This window comes from Terrapene carolina, unplaced genomic scaffold (assembly GCF_002925995.2).
Source record: "Terrapene carolina triunguis isolate 2854851 unplaced genomic scaffold, T_m_triunguis-2.0 Scaffold62, whole genome shotgun sequence".
Taxonomy (NCBI): Eukaryota; Metazoa; Chordata; order Testudines; family Emydidae; genus Terrapene; species Terrapene triunguis.
Genome location: NW_020664413.1, coordinates 26,431,558 through 26,457,237, shown reverse-complemented (window position 1 = coordinate 26,457,237; position 25,680 = coordinate 26,431,558). Strand labels below are relative to the sequence as shown.

At 43.2% G+C, this 25,680-nt stretch overlaps 1 protein-coding gene across 3 annotated transcripts; it reads right to left on the bottom strand.

The window, feature by feature from the left end:
• Window positions 1-318: 318 nt before the first annotated feature.
• ARL6IP6 (ADP ribosylation factor like GTPase 6 interacting protein 6) lies at window positions 319-25,680 on the bottom strand. Of its 3 annotated transcripts, none has more exons than XR_002908657.2 (5): window positions 24,783-25,680; window positions 24,362-24,415; window positions 20,906-21,038; window positions 10,774-10,835; window positions 1,876-1,950 (listed from the first exon to the last, which is right to left on the bottom strand). XR_002908657.2 is itself a non-coding variant. In XM_024209128.2 (4 exons), the coding sequence occupies exons 1-4, from the start codon at window positions 25,102-25,104 to the stop codon at window positions 1,857-1,859; spliced, it is 603 nt and encodes a 200-aa protein (XP_024064896.1). In that variant the 5' UTR covers window positions 25,105-25,680; the 3' UTR covers window positions 319-1,856. The 3 variants fall into 3 exon arrangements, 1 of the variants encoding a protein (XP_024064896.1); XR_002908658.2 differs by lacking the exon at window positions 1,876-1,950 and adding an exon at window positions 8,437-8,669; XM_024209128.2 differs by lacking the exon at window positions 10,774-10,835 and having other exon boundaries at window positions 319-1,950.

Genomic DNA, 25,680 nt, shown 5'->3' with positions numbered 1-25,680 from the left:
GTTCCCAAATGATTTCAAGATGTATCCATTTCATAGATGGAAGACTAAGACATAGGGACAAATTCAGCACTAGACTCCAGTTACATCAGTAGAGTTGCACCAGCTCCCACATGGACTTAATTTGTCTAATTATGTCAATTCTGCTATTACACCAATAAAACCAGATTAATTTCAGGCTTAATTGAGGGTTGCACAGATGTGATGGAGAAAAGCTCATCCAATGAGGGAGGTGGTGGGAATCTTTAATAGTTCAATTTATGAATACATCTGAAGGCACATTTGCAAACCAATTGCATATTATACAAATAGGAACATTGGTTAAAAATGTAAAAATATTTATTAACAAGTGCTTGGATCTTAAACTATTTTCTGTTTAATGTAAAAAAGTAAACATTGCATTTGACTAAAGCTATTTGTACATATGTAGGGTTTACACCATGAAAAGATCTGAATTCAGTATCAATATCTGTTTAATACACTAGAAAAAGGAATTGGTTCATTTTTAATATACTAAACATGCACACCCTTATATGTAAACAATACATACATTTTAAAAGTGTAGTCAACTTTAAGTGATCATTGTGATTTGTTTAAATCCAAATTGAACTGCTGATTTGCACATTTTACAGGATGTTAATTTTTTAAGTTACACAAATAATCTGGAAATGAATCTTTTTTTTATACTTTTACAAGAGTTTGATGCTCTAATCAACTTTACAAGCATTTTAATTACTGAATACAACCAATATACATCTTAAAATATCCATACACTTCAAATATGCATGTGAAGCAAAAAAAGTAAAAAATGAAATTCCAACACTTATGCCATTGTAGTTTAACTGTTTGGTAGACTCCTGATCCTTTTAAGAGATTAAGAAAAATATTGTAAGAAGCTGAGCAGTTACATACATTACAAAGATGCAAAAAGCCATAAAAATAACTCCTGCAGTTCTTCAGTGAAGTACCCTACTGCAGATACTGGAAACTGATGTTATGTATTAATTTACCATGTAAAAAGATTTAGGCAATATTTTCTATACTTTAATGGCACAAAGTGGAGAAGTTTCCACACATTCTTAGTGAAACTTTTTTTGTATATACAGTAGTTATAGCATATAGTTGCATTACTCCAAAGTAAAAACACTATCAGGTGATTTAGGCACAAGTTTTAGGTTGTTTACAAAACAAGGAGGGGACAGTATATAAAAGCTAATACGAAATGAAATATTTTGATTTTTTTTTAAAAATCTAATGAAATATTTAAATAAATTGTCCTCTGCAGTGTTATAAACAAGTATTGCGCGAATGCTGACAAACCAGAGTATAAAATTGACTAGACTAGCAAAAGTCAATCTAGTTTTTACTGCCTAGGCCAAGTACAAGTTAAATAGCATGTACAGTGAAAAAAAAAGTTAGTGGCCTTTATTATTAGCAACACTGTACATTTTAAATATATGGTTAAATTCATAAGTGTCATGTTTATCTGTACTCTGTAGTATAGCTGGAAGTGCAGATAAGAAACCTTTATACAGTAATAGCAATCAAAGTGTCATTCCCTGGGTTTAAAACATTTTCAATTCGTAAATATTTCTTCTTGTTTTAAGACAAATTCACATTTGCCTATAAACATACGGCATTTTCCCCTCCCCCCACTCTTTACGCAACTCAAGCAAACACCCTATAAATATAAACCCAAAGATTCATCTATAAATCTGAAACATACAGTGAATGACAGACATTTCTATTTGAGATGTGAAATGTCATTCCACAGTGTTGTAAAAAAAGCAGACTGGACAGTTTATAGTAGTTTCTATGTGCATCTTGACCTGTTGAAGATCACCGAGCCAGCGTAGGATTCAAATGAGGCACCATACTATGGTGAGAGCTGCCACAATGCCATTCAGTATTGCCATACTATAGCCCATGTGGAAGGAATGCCCTGTCAGTCTCCTAGAGAGAAAAAACAGAACGCTAATTAATACAAACAAAAACAGTAAGAATCAGAACTCACAAGGAAGTTACCCAAGGTATATTAAGGCCTTTATGCTTCTAAAAGCAGTAACTATTTAAGAGGATTGGAAAGTGACAGCTAGGTCTTCAATTCAAGACAGGCTTAGGATAGCTGATGATCACGCACCATCTGATGGCTTTTCAGGGGGTTGGGACTATCAGAAGCAAATTAGATTGTGTTGGGCTCCTAGTGAATTTCTGCCCATATTCACAAAAACCTCATAACTAGCATCCTTGTTTACCTCTCTGCTCGGACTACAGAGAACTGACTGGGCATGAAGACTGAAATACCCCTAATTTTAAAAAGGGAATATCCTGGTGTGTGTGGCAGGGATGGGGGAGGGGGGTATTGTTAACTAAAGTGTCCCTAAGCAATAATAGAAGACAAAACTGGGATAAGCAAAATTTAATCTAAATTGATAGACATGCTAGGATTTCCAAGAGGCATCAGCAGATTAAGAATTCACCAAAACCATCTTTGCCAAAGAACAGCTTACACATCACTGGCAGTATTGTTCAGCCTATCATACAAGTCCCATCTAAAGCTCAACCAAAGGAGGGGAAGAAAATTTGCATTAAACCATGTCACAAAATATTGACAAAAACAGAAGTATAAATCCCTACCCCCGCCCCCCACTTTTCTGGCCAGCAGTAGTATGCTTATTACTACAAACAGGTAGCTCTGCAAGCACTGAATCTTTCTAATTTACAAAGTACAGTTAATGCAAAATGTAGTAAGAGGAGGCCCTGAGAGATAAACCTTGGTATCAGAGACCTGGTATGAGGCCTAAGGCCTGAACTAAAGTAATGGTCAAGACTTTGCTAACATAAAGCAAAGTTAAGCTGTGAGCCAGAGGCAGGCCCTGCTCACAGAAGCTGGCAAGGAAAGGGCTGATGCTGCAAAAAGATACATACCTAAAAAGTACTGAACACTAGATATTAAAACACTCCTATACTGGAACATTCCACAGATAACATGGAACAGGCCAACCCATCCCAATGACAGGGGCAAAAGGGTAAAATGATGGATAGATCGAACCAACATGTACAAGGTGAGAGGCGGCACCTTACTACGTAGAAGGGTTGTACCTTGCTGCGTAGAGGGGTTGCACCTCAATACGTCAGGAGTGATGTGTAACTTGTTTGTACCTGTGTATAAAAATGTATCCCTGGGGTGGTGTCTTTGTCCGGCCACGGGGGCAGTGGAAAATCCCACCACTGAGCCGGGTCCTTGCCAAGAGGCACTTTCTCGTAGTATGCCCGGTAGACTAAGTAATCTACGGGGAACTGCCATTGTGTCCAAGATCGCAATAAACCTAGTCCGAAGTGACTTTGCATCTTACTAAGACTCTGTGGTTATTGGGGTTCTCGTCGGGTTTGCTGTGTCAGCTATCTGCGCAGAGCTGGGGCAGCACACAGAGGGAACACACGCACGCAGCCGAGTGACATCAACAGAAGAAAGCAGAAGCACCACCCTGGTAGCATCTCACAACACAAGCTTTGTATAATATAACCAGAACTATATTTTCCACAATTTTGTGGCTGCAGATTCTGCCACAAAAATCTAAGCTTTCATTTAAAATATGCTGTTATGGTTCTGAAGCTAGCCTTCCATATGTAAAACCGTGCAGTCCTAACTCAGTCTACAGATTGAAATAGTAGCTTCGAAGTATGAATGGCCCTGTGTCTCAATGTAACACAAACTCAGAAACTTGATGATAATGTAAAGTGACAATGATTTAACAGATGATCATTTTACCAGTTACATCCAGCTATTCCTCACTGTGGGACTCAGTGAAAGGTAACAGTCAGTAGAGCTGTTTGTAGTTAAAGGCTGCTAGGATGGAAATTAATGGTTTACCATCAACAATGGTCACTCTGGCTGGTGCAGCAGCTCTCAATAGACTGATAGTGTTTGATGACAACCACACCCCTCCCCAAAACCCCACTCATTACAGTCACTTCTTATCCCTTATTGGGTGCCAACAAATGCAAAAGCTCCCTACTAGGGTGCACAAGCCTTTAGCTTTTCTTCTGGCAGACAATATGCAGTATGAGTTATCCAGACTCAATTCTATGACACAATAAAAATTTGAGCAGAGAATAAATTGAAACATTCCAAAACAGAGATCAGCAACACAAGGAATATAGCCCACATTGTATTATTCTTTCCCACAGATAGTCAAGAACTCTGAATTTTGAAGCTGTTGCAGAAATCTCAACATGCCTCAGAAAACAAGCAGCCTTGGTGCAGAATTTAGGTCCAGCATGCTAGAGAGTAGCATGGAATAATTAAAATATGAAACAATTTTAGAGACTTCTAAATGCTTAGTATATTCTAAGTGTCATATTAGTACTTTGCAAAGACTTTAATACAACACAAAGTGACAGTTCTATGTTAACTGCAGAAAACGTGTGTCTGTGTCAGGGTCAAATCTAGGTGAAGTATCCAGAATTATAATATGTATCTCAGAACTATATTACTTTCCTTTTCTAATTGAACTAAGTCACAGATCTACCTGCAACTGATCATATTTTCTGAAGGTTTTATTTCAGGAAAACTTGATTTTGTCTCCTTAATAGTTTAACCTTGCCAAGTGCACTGTAAAAAGGAAACCATCAAATGCTTTGCAAAGTTCCTCTACAGTGCAATACAAAACAAAAGATGCAAGGATGATAAATTAAGACTATGTTAAGAATGCTGAAGTTGCACAGTAACACTGTCCACCCCTGCACTTCCATTACAATACAGTCTACTTACACAATGTATTTTCTGTGGTGCACACTGAGCAAAGCTCAGCAGCTCATCTCAGTCACTGCAATTTATTTATAAATGTACTCATGATTAGGAGGCTAGTTACACCTCTGTCCCCTTTCTGTTCTTTCAGAGCACCTGTCTCAGGTCTCGAGCCTCTTGCCCTTACCTGCCTCAGGATGGAATCTTACAATTCTACTCAGACTGGGATTTGGGTGCACTATCCTTGTACAACAACCCCCCGATTACCAGGCAGGTCCACCTCTGTTTGAGCACCTACTTGATTCTTTGGCAATCTGTGACCAGCGATATTGACCACCAGCATTCTTAAAATAAAGTGTTTTTACTCAGCAGTTGAAACAAATCATTAGAGAAAACAAGAATAAATACAGGCCAGAGAGACTGACTAGTCCAGTGGTTAGGACACTCACCTAGGAGGCTCAGGTTCCAGTCCCTGCTCCAATTACCAGTTTGTTTGTTTTTTAAATTAACAGTGGAATAGCGCCAATAGGACCCAACCCAAACTTACAACCTAGAGTTACCCAATGATTAAGGTACTTATCTAGGAAGACCTGGATTTAAGTCCCTGCTCCAAATCAGGCAGAACTGGGATTTGAACGCAGGTCTCCCACATACCGGGCTGGTGCCCTAACCACTGGGCTACTGGCTATAAGGGAACTGGAACAACCACCATAACCTCCTGTTTTTCTTGAGAAAGAGCTTTTCTGGCTTAGGCATCTACCTCCAGAAGAGGGTTCACAGCGTGAATTCCAAGCCAATTAGTGCCTCCCTGAACCCCAGAGTTAGGCGCTTAACTCCCTTTGAGGCAGGGGACTTAGGCCCCATCCCTCTCTTTGGCACTTCCTACTGCCTAGCTTAGGCAGCTCCACACTTAGCATGGTGGTTTTTGTTAATCTTTCTTAGGCCTGGTCTACACTACCCCCCCACTTCGGACTAAGGTACGCAAATTCAGCTACGTTAATAACGTAGCTGAATTCGAAGTACCTTAGTCCAAACTTACCGCGGGTCCAGACGCGGCAGGAAGGCTCCCCCGTTGATGCCGCGTACTCCGCTCGCCGAGCTGGAGTACCGGCGTCGACGGCGAGCACTTCCGGGATCGATCCGGGGCACTTCCGGGATCGATCTGGGATCGATTTATCGCATCTTAACCAGACGCGATAAATTGATCCCAGAACATCGACTGCCTGCCGCCGGACCCTCCGGTAAGTGTAGACGTACCCTTAGGTGCCTAACTCCCCATGTGTTGTATGGAGCCTGGGCACCCAACTCAAGGCTGAGAGTTCCACAAGCTGGCAGGACAACCAAGCAGCCTACGAATTTGGCTTTAAGTTTTCATCAGAAAGTTCCTAGCTCTCTCAGTTCCAAAGATGAATTGAATGCAAGCCCATACTATATAGTTGTGTCTTCTTAAATCTACAAACAATGCCCCTGCTACTGCTCACAGCTTGCCCATTCTGCAGTGAAAACTGACCACAGAGACATTCCTGATGCTTATGAAGTTCCAGCTGCTACAGTTACAAAAAAAACAAAAATTCAACCCTGACAACCATCAGAACAATTTTCACTCTCCTACTGAAGGACACCCCAAATGAAGACATAGATAGAAGAAAGGTAGCAGCGACTGCCCCCCCTCACGCAGCTGCTGGGAAGTCTCCAATGTAGACATCTACTAGTAAACGAATATTGGAAACTGAGCCCTATGTGGGGACCACAAACAGCACCGTAATACAAGTCCCAGCATACCCTATTTGCAAGCAACCTGGAATAGTGAGGGGTAAGCATGGCTTTTTCCCGGACAGAGGAAGTTGTAGCCAATTAGTTCGCTTTATCACTCACATATTATGTCATATGTAGTCAATGTGTGATGAACAGATACAAGTAGGATAGGACTATCGGAGTAGAAGATAGACAAGTATTTAGGAGTAATGAGTGTGTATTAGGTATATACTCATTCATAAGCCGAATTTTTTTAGTAAAAAAGGGAAGCACCAGAGACGGGGGTCGGCTTATGAACAGGTATAGAGAGGGAGCGGTGGGACACAGCCCCTCCCCCCAACAGAGGGAGCAAGCAGAGGCAGCACAGCCAGCAGAGACAGAAGGGAAGAGGCGGGGCCAGAGTCTCTCTACTTCTGGCTACGCTGCTCTCCCCCCAGCCTCCAAAGCAGCTGCAGCTCTGGGGCTGGCAGGCTGCAGCCGTGCCACTCGGCCCCACCCCCTAGAGCAGGCTGTGGCGGCACCGCCCAGGTGCCAGAGCACGCTGCGGCCACGCCGTCCAGCCCAGCCCGCTGAGACATGCTGCGGCCGCGCCGCCTGGTCTGGCCCGTCAGAGCAGGCTGTGGCCACGCTGCCCGGTCTGCCAGAGCAGCTCCAGTCAGGTCAGAGACATCCTCCCCTGGCCCTCCCCAGATAAGGTGGGAAGGGATGGGATGGGGAGAGTGTGGGGGTCCCAGGCTAGGGGTGGGGTCATGTGGGGGTGGTCACAGGGGTTACTCCCCTGACTCCCAGCTTCTCCCCCCAAAAAAGTTTCCCCACCAGTTGCTGTCCCGGCCCATCAGGGTAAGCAGCTGGCGCGCTGGGACACTTTGTTTACTTAGGTTTACCTCCGTGCCTGTGGACGCTCGAGGTAAACAAACCATTTCGGCCCACCAGCGGCTTATCCTGATGGCCCAGAAGCCAAAGTTTGCTGACCCCTGAATTATAGGGTCGGCTTATGAACGGGTTATAAAAATTTTCCATTTTTACTTATCCATCTTGGGGGGGGTTGGCTTATAAACAAACCGGCTTATGATCGAGTATATACGGTAAGTAAAGCAAGACCGTAATGCAAAGCCAACAGGCTAAAGTCTGTAAGGTTTCAGCTTAGCCACACTAGGCCTCAGGCTTAAGGAAACTTGACATGAGTGAGTGACCTAAGACTAACCCTATGCCAATAAAACCACATGATCACTGTAAAGGATGGGCCAATACGTGATGTTATGGAAAATAAGTCACAACATACCTGTCCACACTGCAAGACACCTGATTGTAACATCATGGAAAGTTCTGTTCTGACCACAGGTTACTCTGGAAACCGGTTGACATAAGCAGGGCACCTCAGAATTTATGGCATGTAGAAGTACAGATAAGGAAAAGGAAGGTGGAACCCTCATGCATATGCATAAGGTATTAGGCATGGTCAGAACAAGATAAAAGGTTCCCTGGTTGAGCTAAAGTAGGAAGAAGACCCCAGCAGGAACCACCCCTTGATCGATGACAACCTGTTGAGACACCCACTAGACTAATATCTTAACTTAAAATACAAACAAGATTTTCTTTTACTTGCAACAGTGTTTGCCGTCATTATTTGTTCTGTGTGTGCTCCACCGTATCTCCCAATCTAAGAGAACCGTAAAGGTTAACTTTCACCCTATTTATCTGAAACCTGTAGCACCATAGGAGCTGTGCTGACTCCCTAGGGACATTATAGTTTAACCCAGGACTACCCAGTCAATTTTAAATAGAGGCTACAGGGCCCTCAAACCTGTTTAGTCCTCTAATATTTAGGCATCTGGCAAATTTTTTTATCCCTATGTATGAGCATGTGCGCAGACAGAGGCAAGGGAGTGGACAAGTAAGTGTGTCTATGTAAGACAGTGACATTGACAGATAAGTTGGAGAAGTGTGTGAAGAGAAAGATCTATTTTCGTGGGAAGAGATGCAGCATACACGCTGCATGGCATCATGGAAGTTAATCCGAGGATACTGTTCTGTACTAATGACTTCAAAACATCTACATCCAAATACTTGGCAGAGCCCTCACCTTTGCTGGTGTTGGCGCAGAGAAACTTCAGTGGTGGAGCCTTATTCACTGCAGTGAAGTGAGTGCCGTTATCACACACCCAGGCTGAGGTCAGATGAAATAAAAAAAGTGCATGTTCAGATGCCCCAGGCCCCGTTGCTGCTCAGGGCCGCCCAGAGGATTCAGAGGGCCTGGGGCAAAGCAATTTCGGGGGCCCCTTCCATAAAAAAAAGTTGCAATACTATAGTAACATGTATTTGGAAATGTAAAGAATAACCAGTGAAATACATTCAAAAATTAATTTGTAATAATTTGAAAATACACAAAATACATTATTTAAAAACATTAAATGTTTTAATGGTATGCATACATTTGCAATTACACAATGGGCTGTCGCTGGGTGATGGTGGTGGTTGGTGCCAATGGGCTGTCGCTGCTTGGGGGTGGCGCTACTGTTGCCCAGGGCTGGGTGGGGAGCTGGGGGTCAGAGCTGCGGGAGGCTGGGGTTGGGGGGTGCCCGGCTCAGAGGGGCTGGGCTTGGAGCAAGGAGTCGGGGGGGTGCCCAGCTCAGAGGGGCTTACCATGCTGCTTACCCCTGCCTCCCCCCTCTCCCAGAGCCTCAGTGAGCCGCGTCCAGGAGCTCCTGCCGCTTGGCCCGCCGGAGCTCGCAGCCCCGCCCCCTTACCACACGGCTCCGAGCGGGAGGACCTCAGGCCCAGCCTAAGCCACGCCGCTGCAGGGCTGTCCAGGGCCGCTCCTGGACACGGCCCGCTGAGGCGCCAGGGGATGGGGGAAGGCAGAGGAGAGCCTCTGACATTCTCGTGGGGGCCACTGCGGGGCCTGGGTCAAATTGCCCCACTTGCTCCCCCCCCTCTGGGCAGCCCTGTTGCTGCTACTTTCACATGCTTCCCTCTATCCCCATTAAGTCTCCTCCTGTGCCCTGGAGATAAACTGGAGGGATTAAAGCATAAAACCCACTGGATGCAAGAACAGTGATTTTGGAAAGGTTGTACTCTTCTCCCCTTCAAGTTTTTGGAAGGTCAGGGTCACTTCTTAGGCTGTCCCTTTTCTTCTTCTCCCCCCACAAGAGTAGCAGTGGGCCCCCACAGACACATCCTGGAAATACGTTCAACATGCAGGTGCTCAATTCCCTTCTCTGTCTGAGACAAGGCAGCATCAAGGAAAAAATGCTGAGTGTATGACTGGTGCTCTGGTCCCCATATTGTCCATATGGTGACTGAAACACATCAAAAAGCGGAGTGCTGAACTTCTAGCTGGACTTCCATGAATGAGTAACTGCATTTTTGAGCCATGCTAATACAACAGTAGCTCATCACAGGCAAGGAATGATTATTTAAAAGTGGATGGACTAGAGTACATGCTGCTTCTTACAATGCAAAAGGAGGTGCATTACAAAAGCTTTTCATCACATTTAAGTATTTAAATCAAAAGATGAGAACAAGTGTGCAAATATAGCTTCAATTTTTAGTTTTGACATATTTTTGCATCAGACCAACCTTTCTAAGACATCTTCCATTGTGTAATAAGCAATGCTGCATTATTGTTGAACAGTGCCAAATTCAAGCAGGTGTGCCAATAACACTTGTCCAACTGATTTAATTTCCCATGTGACACCATATGGATTGCCAATCTGGTCTGCACACTTGAATATCAGGGAAAAATGCCAGACAAAAAAGCTCTGAGGTAATACAAAATTTAGTTTTTCCTCTATTCAATAACTAACGGTAGAAATAGTAGATATTTAAATTAAAAGATTAAAGCAGATATTAAGCCAAACATATTCATATTGAACAGAAATATTTGAGATAGTGAACATATGGAAAAGTGTTTACTTGTCTCAAATTGATTATAGAAAATTACATTTTCCATTTATCTATTATTTCACTCTGCAGGCAATTCCCCAGTGCAATTAGACATCATTTTGAGGACATCACATTTTACTGAACGGCATCTTCAGCAACTTTAACACAATGCTCTTTTCAGATATAGAACAGCAACAACATTTTTCCATATGTGGAAACATTTCCCCAAGCTTCTAATTCTGTGCTACGTTTGCAGAAAAAGGTTAGGGGTAAAATTTTCAAAAGGAACTCAGTGACTTAGGAGCCTAAGTCCCAGTGACTTTCAGTGAGGTTTAGGAATGTAGGTCACTTATGAAAATGGGATTTAGGAAGTTTGAAAAATTTACCTTAAAAACTTTTTTCAAGGTGAAGTCTTTCCTTGCAGCATCTAGCCTTATCCCATTACAATCTGTAAGACAATATTTTGCCACTGTCATCTAAATGTACCCATGACATTCCTGTAACAGTCCTTCAATCAGATCTTCAAAAATCATCTTAATTCAGGAGCAGTCTTTGTCACAGACACCCAGGAAATGGCAAAGATCAAACATCCCATTAGCTTTTCCCACTGCAATAGGTAAAGTTTCATGTAATGTGGCACATTTGATCTTGAAAAGTGAGAATATTTGCAACAATCTTGAAATGAGTACAAATCTTTTCCATTTTACTACTTAATTCTTCTACAGTAAAATTAAACATTGTCATGATGACAGTTTTCTACCACTTTCTTAACTTTAGGCACACGTGTATCAAACAGATTTGTACATCTGAGGCTGACAAATCACTAGACACCTACCTACACTCATTTGTAGGATGGAAGCTATTAGTCTACATTTACTACAGTTAGAATGAGAACCAAACCTCTGCAAATTCAACAAGGAAATCTGAAAAGATGGAACAGTTTTTTATCTAACAGTATTATCAAATGCCCAGCCTACCTTCCAGAAGTTACTAGATTCTAGCAAACCAAGCCCTCTAACACTTCATAACTTCACCAACTCACTTCTAGCCACTCCCCTTATCTTCTAGGCAGTTGTGTAACTTTAACAACATAGCAAAACGTTTGATTGTCTCAGCTTCCTTTTAATCTCTTAGAATACTTAGTTTTCATGCACACAGATTAAAACTAGAGCCTAATGATTCTAATATCAAAGAGCTTTCAAACAGGATATGTTCACATACATACTTCAGTATCAAAAATTCAAAAAGCAGAAACATTACCAGGCTGTCTTTTCAGGGAAAAGTTTTCCCAATCTGGTGTATGAACCTGACCAAAGCTATCTCAACTCCAAAAAGAATAGACACAGAGAGTAGCAGAATTCTTCATATTTAAGGATGATTGGTACCCTTCCTTTGTTAAATAAGGTATTGATAAGATCTCTTAAGTGTCAGGCACACCTGGTGTTTTAAAGAACTAAGATGGGCAACAGCATGAACTACAGATGATGAGCCTCATGGAAACCAAAAACATCCTTATCAAAAACCAGCTGAGACACTGAAAGCCCAGGACTAGCACATTATAAAGATCCAGAAGACTAGTCTGGAGCTGATCTAACTTAGATGTCAAAGCTCACAAAAGCGATTACCTGAAGGAACTAATACAACAAAGTAATTTTTATGTTAAAGTAGTTCCTTGTCACATCTATTTGGGAGTATAACTTTTGGCCTTGATCGTAGCTTTTGTTTACACACAGAAAACCCATGCAAGATAAGAATCTAAGCAGCTTCTCATCTCTTCAGTCAGAACTCTAGTTGCTTCAAACTGTGCATATGACCCTCAAAGTGCATGGCCTCCCAGCACAAGATAACAAGAAAACTAATTTCAACTGAATATGCGAGTGTTAGGTTTCAGAGAAAACCCAGTTAGTGGATATCATGATGCACTGAGAAATCAAGAGAATGTACTCCAAAGCCTCCATACCAATGCTGTATTAGTCTTGTAGAAATAGCATACAATCTATCAAGCAATGAATTTCTCCTCCTGAAAGAGTATGCTTAGACAGTAATCAAGCTGAATTGCAGAAGTTATTGCCTAATTTATCCTTTAGGGTTTTTTTAAACATTTCCCTCATACTAGATATGCTAACCAGACCAGCGGTTCTCAAACTCTGGGTTGGAACCCCAAAGTGAGTCATAACCCCATTTTAACAGGGTCGCGAGGGCTGGCTTAGACTTGCTGGGGCCCAGGACCAAAGCCAAATCTAAAGCTTGAGAAGGCTTCTGCCCTGGGCGGTGGGGCTCAGGTTACAGAACCTCTGCCTGGGGCTGAAGCCCTTGGGCTTCAGCTTTGGCCTGGGGTTGTGGGGGTAGGGCTTTGTTCCTCCCCCCCCAGGGTGGTGAGGCTTGGGCTTTGGCCCCGCTGCAGGGGGCAGCAGGGCTCAGGCTTCGGTGCCCCATCCTGGAGTCATGTAGTAATTTTTGTTGTCCAAAGGGGGTCCCGGTGCAATGAACTTTGAGAACCCCTGAACTAGACTGTAGTTTAAAAAGACTTTTCTAAAAAAAAAAAAAATGGGGGGAGCAGCAGAAACCTTGTAGTGTTGGTTCCTTTCATTCCACAATGAGTTTTTCCCTTGGACAGAAGTAAAATGTCCACAAATCATCTTTAATTTCATTTTCTACTACTAGTACTATGATTCTTGATTAAAAGAGTGTGGCTCTAGTGTCTTGTCAATTGCTCTGGCCTTTTTATTCTTGCACTTTCATCTTTAGCTTCATTTGTCCTTTCAATCATATTTCAGCCAAGTCAAGCTTAAAAGTTCTCACACACAGAAGATGTAAAATAAAATAGCAATCTTATTAAAAAACAAAACAAAAAAACCCATCATTTGTCACCCTCTGTGTCTAAAGGCTTCAAAGCTTTATAAAACATTTTTTCATGGTATTAAACTAGATAACATTTGCTTCTTTGATTTAGCATGGTTCTCTTGAGGTTAATCCACCATGACTATTTCCCTTTTGTTTTCAAGATTTGTTTTTGAACCAATACTGCAGTATTCATAGAAGGCAGGTGATAGGAATGTAAAAAGGGGGGGAGGAATTACTTGTTTGATTAGTTCTTGTGTTTCAGAAATATATTTTGTATCAGCAGTAAATAGAGAAATCGTGAATCCAAGCAATTAGTGACATACACATGGCACTCTGGTAGCATAAATATAATCTAAAGTCAAACATAAGCATAGAACCACTCAGGCCACAGGGACATGGTGCGAAATATGCCATATTATTATTATTATTATGAAGGAAATGCTTCATTTTGAAGATCTAGTACAATGGTAAATTATCTACTTTTATTAAATGTGAACAGGAATTCTGCCAAAAAGCAGAAAATGTGAAAGATTCCAGCATTCTTGGGTGGGAATTATAAGCAAGTGATTTTATGAAAAGCTAAGACCAAAAAAAAGCCAGTTGAACGTTTGGTAACAGGGAAATTTCCATTCATATATGGCACATAAAACCACCAAAATACTTATGTGTTATTCATAACTACAAAAAAATCAAGACTGTGCACATGAAACTAGTGGGTTACCTAAAGTTAATGGGAAAAGGGCTTTTGTTAATTTCTTCCATTTTTTGGATATACTTTTGTATTGCACTTTCCTTCAACTCTGTAGTCTGATACATATCACATCTTATTCTTGTTTTGAATCCTTACTCCTGGGAGGGATTCTGTGTGACTGCAGAAAAGGCCCCCACCCCCGCAGAATTCCTGTACTTCAGAAAACATCAGGGAAGCAAAGGGAAGCCATGCGGGTGGGGGAAACCATGGGCACAGATTTTTGGGGGGAATGCCCCCCTCCAAACAGAGGCAAGGCATTGGGGGGGGGGGGGCCCACACAGGATTACATGCCACTGCCTCTCCCTCATTTCTGCAAGCACAGAGCTGCCCAGCTGAAGGAGGCTGCGTCTGGGCTCCGCTGACTCTGCAGCTGAACGCCACATCCTAGGTCCTAGTGCCAGTCATGGTCCCCTTCTGTGTGCTGAGAGCGTTCGTGTTTTCTATGCAACAGTGAGTGCCAGTGGTGGGGCTGGAATAGGGCAGGGGGAGGGGAATGAGGGAAGGGGGATGGGGAAGAAAAGGGAATAGGGGAATCGCGGGGGGAAGTGGTAGCCCAGCATGCGGCATCCCCTCGGCAGCAGCTGGGGCTCCCCCATTAAGCAGGCCCATCTAACCCTCACCCTGACAAGGCCTACCCCGCTACACCTGGACCCTTCTGATGAGACCCCCACCCCAAAAGATCCCGACCAGCCGCACCTGGACCCCCACCCCATCAAGCCCCACTCCTCTGGAATCTGGAACCCCCCTCCCTGAATCCCCCACACCGACCCCCTGCCAAGCCCCATCTCCCCACATCAGGCCCCCCTGCTGAGCCCGAACCACCTTCACCTGGACCCCCTGCAGAGTTCAATTGCCCCTGCACCCAGAACACCCCAATAAGCCCCTGTGAATCCAGATCTCCCACTGAGCCGCTCGCACCCAGACTGCCCCACACAGAAACCTCTCACCCCACACCAAGCCCCTCCACACTTGGATACTGCTGGGCTGAGCCTGCCCACACCCGGTGCACTTGTTGCAGAACCCTGGGAGGTTTCTGGGGCAGACCCTGCCCTTGCACTGTGTCAGGGTCAGATGCAGCCTCACTGCCAAGTCCCTGTACTGGGGGAGGTGGGGGCTTCAGGGTCATCTCCTACCTCAATGCAGTCAGTGGCCTGTGCTCCCCACTGCCATGCTGGAGCCACATTTATTTGACAAAATAAATTTGCAGAATTTTAAAATATTGTGTGCATAATTTTTGGCGCATAATTTTTATATTTTTGGCACAGAATTCCTTCAGGAGTAAATCCTGTGTGCAAGCAGCCACAATTTCTCCCAGCATTAATGGTAGCAGCTTCAGAACTGCTGGCTCCAAGAAGCAAAAGTCTAAATTTTTCAAAAGCATCTATTAATTTCAGATGCTTCCATTTTTCATTACCCCACCTGAGACACCAAGGGCCTGATTTTCCAGATGTGATGAGCACCAATGGTTTCAATAGATTTTGCTGGAAGTTATGGATGTTTAGCACCACTGCAAACAGGGCCCTGTGTGGCTTAAGTCAAACACTCGGAGGCATCCAACTCAGGCTTAACTCAGCATGTAAAAAGTTTCTGGTGCTCAAAAATGAACATGTTTTTGTTATAACCACCCCCCTCTTTAGTTCTATTATAACCAGCCATATGATATCTGTTCATTAATTCATAGCTTGAAGAACCCTATTCCATGCAGAGGTGGCCCTCTAGAACTATAAAAGGAACATTTAATATTGTATTCATTCTCAATTTCACAGTGCTTTAGGAAATAAACTGTTTTATTCGTTTATATGGAATACATGGGCCCAAAGAGTCAATGGTGTTAACATAACCCAGTTATTGTCCAACATTAAACAGTTTTAAACAAGGTTCGGTATAGAGAGACCTCAACCTGCTTAGTACCATGGCAAACATACCATTAAACATCCTTTTAACCTTTAATAACAGTTCTCTCTGTCTTAAAGCATTTGAAATGTAAAGTATTACAATAAGGCTTTCATTTTAACAACATCCCTTGTTCTCTCCTTTCCTTTTAGCTAGTGAGTTTTTTTAAAAGGAAAAAACACGCCTTGGTTTACAGTCTCTTAGACAGTAATAACTGTCATTTTGGGGGAAAAGAGAAGTTAGTTGTGACAGGCTGAAGCTGTCCTCACTGCTGCTGTTTCCTAAGAAGACTAACACACCAGAGGAAAGAGAAAAGAACAGCAAAGACAGAAAATAAAGCTTCTGTCTCTGGTGCTGATTCTCACTTGCAACCTCACTGCCAGAAAAACACAGGCCAAGCACACATCTATCAACCACTCCGAGAGATGGCAAACCCGTAAGCATTGGACTGTTTAGGGCACTGCTTTTAGCAGTTTTTTCTGGTCACAGGCACACAACACTGTTGAAAAATATACCATCTTGGCTGGCTAAGCCAGACTCTTATTAGAAAGAAGGTAAAGGAGAGGGATAGGAAAGAAGAAATAAGGTAGGGAAGGAAAAGGACATGTGTGGGAGGGAAGGAGACAGTCTCACATCCCAGGTGGTGGCTGGGATTCAGCTCGAGCCAGTAGAGATGGTGATGTCATCTGGGGGACTCTCTCTGGCCTAGTCTTGTCAGGACATCTCTTAGGATCAGGATGACAAAGGCCTGAGGTCCCAGAAGATGGTGGGAATGGTGGCCATCGTGGTAAAGCTTTTCTCCAAAAATCTGTCTTTAGGACCTTGTAATGAGGTGCCACTCACCTCTTGCAAGCACCCCCTGGTTCAACTGCATGTGCCTGCACTTCCTCTCTGCCTTGTGGTGAGTCTTCAGCAAACCAGCCCTCCGGCCAAGTCACACACAGTCTGTATGTGAGCTAAAAATCAAACCCCTTGCGGGATACAAATCCAACCAGGCCTATCTCAAAGCCCTCAGTAATGTCTCTACCTGCAGCCCTATCCCTGGGCTCACTCCTCAATCAATCCAGCAGGACCTATCGCAGTATCCTGGTCCAAACTGTCTGTCAGCCCCTTCAGGGCTCCCTCAAATTGTCCCTTCTCTTCAAGCAGTCCTGGCCCTGCTGTGGGGACATGTCCCCCAAGGCTCCCTCCATGGAGATTCTTCACTTCTCTGGGCCTTTCTGGCCCCAGCTCTTCAGCTGGGCCACTAAAAGAGTTCAGTTCCGCTTCTGGGATGTATCAAAGTCCAGGTCACTTTCCCCCAGCCTAGGGACCTTATAGATAGAAGCTGTCTGCCGTGTCCCTTTAACTAAGCCGCGTTGCTGCTACAGTTCCCTGGGCCACTTCCCCAGCTCACTTTTCACCCTTACCTCAGGGCCTTGTCCTGGAAGAGTCCCAGCAGCCAGCCTGAAACTCCTTCCTGTCCCATCCTCCCACTCCTGGTCTCTGCCAGGACTGCTCTGTCCGAGGTCCTGTAGCTCTCTCAGCCAACCAGGCACACCATCCACACTCCTCCAGCTCCATCAAGGACATGCCATGACTCTAGGCCACTTGGAGGAGACTGCCCTCTTCTGGGGCATGGTGTGGCAGGGCCACGAGGCCTCCAGCAGGGGGCCTCAGGGCCTAGTCCACCCCATCACAGACCCCAAAAGGGAGTGATGGGTGGCGGAATAGCCTGTCCTCTCACTGGTTTGTCCACCAATTAGGCCTAGTTTCTGACATACCAATTTCAGTTCACTGATTTCTGGTCTCATTGTGTTCTTGTTTATAAGGCATAATCTTAACAATCCTTGAATTATATTAGTAGGCCTTTTTGTTTGGACTAATTTAGTCTCTTTTGCATGTTATCCCATCAACGTTGGTTATAGGTTATTGTAAGTTCATAAAATATTACACTTTTTTGTTTTTACACACTTGAGCTCACAGTCTGGGTAAATCTGTAGGCCCAATTATTGCAACAAACAAGTACTCTGGACCCTAACCAGCTTTTTTCAGTGTAGATAAAAATATTTTAATCCTAGCAAAATACTGAGAGTTAACAGTAGAACTCTAAAATACACTTCTAAAGAGGTTTTTCCAACCAGGTACTCGTGGTTTGGTTACTGAATTTCAAGGTGAATACACCCTGAAGCTCCATAGAGGAGACGCTTAATACCCTTCTGGTATGGAAGCTATTTTGCGTGCAAGCACTCACTCTGCTGGCCAGATTACAAAATGCATTGCTTTAACTGCCATTTTTTGAAATTGTGAAATTTATGTGAATAGAAGGTTGTACAGTTCTCAGACAAAAAAAAAAAAAAAAAAAAAAGAGTAAATTGCCATCAAGATTTTTATTTTTACTTATATAAATAAAAAATAAAAATCTTGATGGCAAGTTACTCTTTTTTACAGATTACTGTGGAAACATATTTAAAATGTTTACATCTATAAAATGAATTTTAAATATATTTCCAAACTAAAAAAGTTAAAAACCAAATACGCAAATGAAGTTAACACTATTCTAACTAGCTTAATGTTCCATAGTAACAAGAAAACCAGTTTTAACGCTCCTTCCCCCCCTATCCCTGGTTCTGTGTTTAAAAGCATATACTCTATGTACATGTTTTGCTGCTTTCATTATGGAAAGTAAGCTACTAGTATATTTACCCTTTCAAAACAAATAAGTCAATTAATTAACAAAAAACTATACTGAGAATTAAGTAGAATTTCAAAACTGGAAACATTATGACCCAACATGAATATACAAAATATTGTCCAAGTATTCTATTATAGGGGCTGTTCATTTTATAAAGCATAAAAGACATGCTATATTAATAAGGCAGTCTTAGTCAGATATTTTAACAGTAAAAATGATCAAACATTTGCCTAGCATTCCTTAATGATACACAAAATATTAAGTGTGAGTGATGTTTAGTGTAGCAGTTAAACAAGTATCTTTGTATTCTTATGAAAATGTGTTAACTTTTTTCCCCATTATTGGCAAAAGATTAAACAGTGAAGGAATTTTTATCTGACAACTTATTTCACTGAAAATTGTTGTAAAGTCAATTCATACACAAAAAATTAAAAAAAAAATTAAAAAAACAATGCTGAGACACACCAATTCCAATACTTGTCAATTTCAAAAGATAAGTTAGAATTGGTTACAGGTACTACACTTGCCACAAAGCTCCTCTGCTAATTTTTGTGGTTTTCGTCATATTTTGCTATTTTAAAATGAATCTTACATATTGCTGCATAAAAGACCCAACTAATAAAAACCAGAGAAAAATTATTTTCTATAATTTCATTTGGATAAAACTCAGATTTCAGTTGTAACCATAGATAAAAGTTTTCAGAAATAAGTGTGAATTTAAGTTCATTATGTCCATTTAAAGAAAGTCAAAACTTAAACATTAAATATTCTCACTTGAAATACTGTATTTCCATATTTAAAAGAATATAAATCAGTTTACTTGGTTGTTGGATATTCTTTTTCTGCATATTACAGTTTCTCTCAAGCAAACTTTCTAATTAAACAATTTAAAGGAATTTTGAAGCTCTTCTTGATTTGCAACTGTGGCCTCAGCTTCTTGGTTTTAGACAGGATTTATGCACCAATATCATGAATGAGAGTCAGAGGATCAACAACAAAAACCAAGGGAGTACTCCTGCCTCAAACCAGGAAACTGAGGCAAGGCTGGGTATCAGTTTACAGGCTAGTTTTAAAACCTCAGTCTACTAGACATATTATTAAACAGTCAAACTGTTTTGGAAAGGTCCAGAATCATTCTAATCTTAACACTAGTTCTAGATCAGAATTGCTTATTTTATTGCTGCTTAAATTGCTACTAACAAAAAAATAGAAATACTAGATAAAGAAACTGGACTAGGCAGTAACTGAAGCAACTGTAAAACCTCTTTTTAAACTAAGTTCACCACAAGAGACGCCAGAATCAGAAAGTCTATATACTTTGATATATTTTCACAGAAGAGCTCAAAGTTGAGATTCAACTATCTTAAAGTACGTATGTGAAAGGTCACATCATTCCAGTTTTAGAAACCTTTATTTGTAGTAACCAAGTTTATTTCCAAATGCTTATAAAGTTATGAAAGTACAACCCAACTTCTTTCACATTTATTTTTGACTTAAAAATACAAGCTTAATCACATGAGACTCATATTATAGTCATAAAGTTATCTCTCACATTTCAGGTTACGTTTGAGGACTAGCTGGATGCTACAGTAATACCTCAAATTTTGTCCCAGGTGTAAGAACAAAAAATAAATAAAAAGATCCATATTTATTTGTGTGTGTGTGTATGTATATATATATAAAATAAAAATCTGGATATGCAAGAGTCTCTTAAAATATTAAAATTGTCTAATAATGTGTGGTTAGTTTGGTGCAGTCTGTTTAATAACCCTGCTTCGTTACAGGAATCCTTAATTCTCCTCTACCAGAGTACTACATCAACTTGCTTTATCATATCGATGGAGACTGCTTCACTTGATGTAAAGAGGTGTATTAAAAACAAAATAGATTTCAGCAGACTACTCCCCATATAAGTAGTCAAAACAGCTACAACTGGAGCAAACAGTACCCTCCTTTGACTGGCAAGACCAGCCTGTCCAATTTTAATTAAATTGGATGTATATTTTTTTAAATCTCTATTATTGGTACCCTAAGGACTGGAATGCTTAATGTATCATCTAGTATTCACCAAGGGCAAGTCTACACTACAAAATTAAGCCAACCTAAATTATGCTGACATGAATCAATTTAACATGTCCACACTACATTCCTTCTGTCAGTGGTGCATGTCCTCACCAGAAGTGCTTGCACTGATTTAACTGCCAGTTCCTGTGTCCTCCAGATCAGTTAAGGCACACTAACAGAGCAACATGAAACTTGTACAGCCACTGCTCATATTGTATCTATTGTGTCTTGTGACTAGTTAGGCTGCCAATCCAATCCTTGCAATTACATTTATTTTTTAATAAGTACTTACTTGAATCGTGCAGGTGAAAGTGGAGTCGGAGGAAACATTCCTGGTTCAAAGGAATCAAAATAAGTCACCGTCCAAGAAAAGCTGCAGCATGAGAGCCCTGTCATCAAGGCTAGAACAAACAGACCCCAAAATCCTTCACGGGGAATAAAGAAAAGTTGCTATAAGTTTAACACTAAATTTCAGAAGATTTTCTACAGAACACAATGTTGCAATATAGCACAAAATGTTCTACACCCCTGAAACAAAATGATACATTTCTAGTTCTTTTTATCTTAACCATATACCGTTTAAAGAGACAAGGTGGGTGAGGTAATATCTTTTAATGGACCAACTTTTGTTGCTGTGTCAGAGAGAAGCTTTTGAGCTTACACAGAGCTCTTCACCTGAAGAAGAGTCATAGACCTTAAGGCCAGAAGGGACCATTATGATCATCTATCTAGTCCGACCTCCTGCACAACGCAGGCCACAGAATTTCACCCACCCACTCCCGCAACAAACCCCTAACCTATGTCTGAGCTGCTGAAATCCTCAAATCATGTTTTAAAGACTTCAAGGTGCAGAGAATCCTCCAGCAAGTGACCCATGCCGCAGAAGGCGGCGAAAACCCCCCAGGGCCTCTGCCAATCTGCCCTGGAGGAAAATTCCTTCCCGACCCCAAATATGGCGATCAGCTAAACCCTGAGCATGTGGGCAAGACTCACCAGACAGACACCCAGGAAAGAATTCTCTGTAGTAACTCAGATCCCACCCCATCTAACATCCCATCACAGGCCATTGGGCATATTTACTACTAATAGTCAAAGATCAATTAATTGCCAAAATTAGGCTATCCCATCATACCATCCCCTCCATAAACTTATCAAGCTTAGTCTTGAAGCCAGATATGTCTTTTGCCCCCACTGCTCCCCTCTGAAGGCTGTTCCAGAACTTGACTCCTCTGATGGTTAGAAACCTTCATCTAATTTCAAGTCTAATCTTCCTGATGGCCAGTTTATATCCATTTGTTCTTGAGTCCACATTGGTACTGAGCTTAAAGAATTCCTCTCCCTCCCTAGTATTCATTCCTCTGATATATTTGAGCCTCCTTTCATAAGACAAGTTTTCCATTCCTCAGATCATCCTAGTAGTCCTTCTCTGTACCTGTTCCAGTTTGAATTCATCCTTCTTAAACATGGGAGACCAGAAATGCACAAAGTATTCCAGATGAGGTCTCACCAGTGCCTTGTATAACAGTACTAACACCTCCTTATCTCTACTGGAAATACCTCGCCTGATGCATCCCAAGACCACATTAGCTTTTTTCATGGCCATATCGCATTGGCAGCTCAGAGTCATCCTGTGATCAACCAATACTCCGAGGTCCTTCTCCTCCTCTGTTTCATCAGTTGGAAGTGTCCCCATCTTATAACAAAAATTCTTGTTATTAATCCCTAAATGCATGACCTTGCACTTTTCACTATTAAATTTCAGTTACTCCAGTTTACAAGGTCATCCAGATCTTCCTGTATGATATCCCGGTCCTTCTCTGTATTGGCAATACCTCCCAGCTTTGTGTTATCCGCAAACTTTATTAGCACACTACCACTTTTTGTGCCCTGGTCAGTAATAAAAAGATTAAATAAGATTGGTCCCAAAACTGATCCCTGAGGAACTCCACTAGTAACCTCCCTCCAGCCTGACAGTTCACCTTTCAGTATGACCAGTTGTAGTCTCCCCTTTAACCAGTTCCTTATCCACCTTTCAATTTTCATATTGATCCCCATCTTTTCCAATTTAACTAATAATTCTCCATGTGGAACCATATCAAATGCCTTACTGAAATTGAGGTAAATTAGATCCACTGTGTTTCCTTTGTCTAAAAAAAATCTGTTACCTTCTCAAAGAAGGAGATCAGGATGGTTTGGCATGATCTATCTTTTCTGTGTCAGCTCAAAAGCGTGTCTCTCTCACACCAAAAGAAGTTGGCCCAATAAAAGATATTACCTCACCACTTGTCTCTCTAATATCCCGGGACCAACATGGTTACACCACCTCTCCATATACCATTTGATTGTTATCTATAGTTCTGTGTACCAATAAAAAAAAAAACTGAGCAGAAACCTTTGCAAAAGTGAAAGTTAAGTGATTTAAACTCAATCTAAAATTGCTCTATGTTTTTAGACTAGCTCCAGGCTTTAGACCCAGGGAGAGCGCCGAGATTCTAGCTACAAGAGGAGCGCTGGTTTCAGCCCCAAGCCCCAGCACTCCTCCCAGGTCTAAGGCCCTGCTCCACAGGAGCACCAGGGCTCAGAAGCCCCAAACCCTGCCCAGAGCCCTGACCACCCCCGCACCTTGCGGCTGCAACCCCCAACCCTCCCCCTGTTGAAGCCCGTAACATCTTGTTCAGAGTTACGGCACATTTCAGAGTTACGAATAACCTCCATTCCCGAGGTATCCGTAACTCTGAAGTTCTATTGCATGGCCATTCTTATGTTATGTTTAGGGCCCTACCAAATTCACGGACCATGAAATCGGGTCTTTTGTGTGCTTTTACTCTATACTACACAGATTTCATGGGGGAGACCAGCGTTTCTCAAATTGGGGATCCCTGACCCAAAAGGAAGTTGGGGGGGGTCACAAAGTTATTTTAGGGCATTGTCACCCTTACTTCTGTGCTGCCTTCAGGGCCGAGTGGCCGGAGAGTGGTGGCAGCTAACTTAGGGCCCAGCTCTGCAGGCAACAGCGCAGAAGTAAGGGTAGCAGTACCACAACACCCACCCCCAATAACCTTGCAACCTCCCCTCAACTGCTTTTTGGGTCAGGATCCCAACAATTACAACACAGTGAAATTTCAGGTTTAACTGGCTGAAATCATGAAATTTTTGAAATCCTATGGCCATGAAATTGACCAAAATGGACCCTGAATTTGGTAGGGCCCTAGTTATGGTCTTAAGAATAAAGGACAAGATACATGCATGCACTGCATATCATTTTCGGCTTGTTATGACAGTAAATTCTCAACTTCCTCTGAAGAAAGTATCTACCAAATGACAGGTTTCAGAGTAGCAGCCGTGTTAGTCTGTATCCGCAAAAAGAACAGGAGTACTTGTGGCACCTTAGAGACTAACAAATTTATTAGAGCATAAGCTTTCGTGGGCTACAACCCACTTCTTCGGATGCATATTGAGTGAAACATATATTGAGGAGATATATATACACACATACAGTATACACAAATATCCTATCTCCTAGAACTGGAAGGGACCTTGAAAGGTCATCGAGTCCAGCCCCCTGCCTTCACTAGCAGGACCAAGTACTGATTTTGCCCCAGATCCCTGAGTGGCCCCCTCAAGGATTGAACTAGCAGGCCAATGCTCAAACCCCTGAGCTATCCCTCCTCCCTTGTTATTTAAGACAAGGTGTTTTTTAGCCTCCTTTGAACTGCAGAAGCACTGAAAGAACCATATGAATGCATACCTAGCAAGCCAGTTTCCATACCATCTTCATTCTTCTCTTTCTCAGAGCGCAAATCTACAGAGGGAGGAATCAGTTATGAAACAGCAGTTTCAGAAAACACCAGCAGGTGTTCACTGTGCCGCACCTACCCAGCAAAGGGTATGGACATCACTGCCGGTTCTCTAAGTAGTCTGTCCTTAAAGAGGGACAGTTACTATCCCAGCGCTACACTCCTGCCTCTCTGCCAGGCCCGCGCCCTACACCACGGCAGCCGCAGCGCTGGGCTCGGACTGGCAGGACCTGGGTTTAATCCCCACCTCACCGAAACGACCCCCTCCGTGGCCGGGGGAGAGACCCCGGCTGCAAGCGGGACCGATCCCCCCAACTCACGAGTCCTGCAAGGGCAGGGACCTCGGGTCGCGGGCAAAAGCGGTCCCCTCACCTTTGAGCACGAGGCAAGCGATGGCCAGGAGGAAGGCGAGGGCGGAGACGGCCAGGAGGCAGCACAGCATCGAGCAGGCCCGGGCCGGCCAACGTTTCCCCCCCGACGGAGCCATCAACACGCCATTCCGCTTGTAGGACAGCGGCGGCAACGGGGCCCCGCCCTGGGACACAGAGACACCGCTCACTGCCTCCTCCTCCTGCAGCAGGTCGGCCTGCAGACTCCGAGCCACCACTCCGCCCCCCAACCAGGGCGTCCCGGGGGTCGCCCCCCGCCTGCTGAACCTGCCCATCCGCCCGCTGTCCCCCACAGCCAGGGACATGGCGGAGCCTGGAAGCCGCCCGGCCGGGAGGCGCGAAACTCGGGCCACAGGCTCAGACTCAGCCCGAGGCGGGGTTTCCCAAGTTGACGCCTACTTCTCTTGCGTCACCAGGCAGCTACCAACCAGACTGCGCGGAGGGGCGGCTAGGAGAGACTAGCAAGAACTGCTGACCCGGAACAGACTAGAAAAGACTGAACGCGGCACGTACCAACTCATGTCAACGAAGGGGAAGACAAGATAACGTCTGTAACGAGGCACCTACCAACTCGCCCCCGAGGGGTGGTTGAGGACCGCGCACGAGTATCATTGATAGGAGACTAAGGAAAGCGCGCTTCTCGTCCCCCTCCTTAGGTGTCAGTAGTTCCTTCTAGCTTCCTTAGCCCCGCCTGCATCACCCACGTGACCCATTTCCCAGCGTTCCCTCCACTCGTTCCCCCCGCCGCAGTTTCTTCCCCCTCGCGAGCTCCGGAGGCCAGCGCGAGCAACCCTCGCGCGTCCTCTCCCCCAGTGAGCGACGGCCCCCAGAGCGCTCGACCGCCCTTTCTTCCTCCTCCCTCTAGCTGTGCGCGTTCCCTC

What these genes read in the sequence shown, in the direction of transcription:
- ARL6IP6 (XM_024209128.2), bottom strand. Translation starts at nt 25,104, where the DNA reads ATGTCCCTGGCTGTGGGGGACAGCGGGCGGATGGGCAGGTTCAGCAGG. An exon ending in CGCTTGCCTCGTGCTCAAAG is followed by an intron (nt 24,416 to 24,782) that starts GTGAGGGGACCG and finishes CTCCCTCTGTAG; the next exon opens with ATTTGCGCTCTGAGAAAGAG. An exon ending in TATGGAAACTGGCTTGCTAG is followed by an intron (nt 21,039 to 24,361) that starts GTATGCATTCAT and finishes TTCCCCGTGAAG; the next exon opens with GATTTTGGGGTCTGTTTGTT.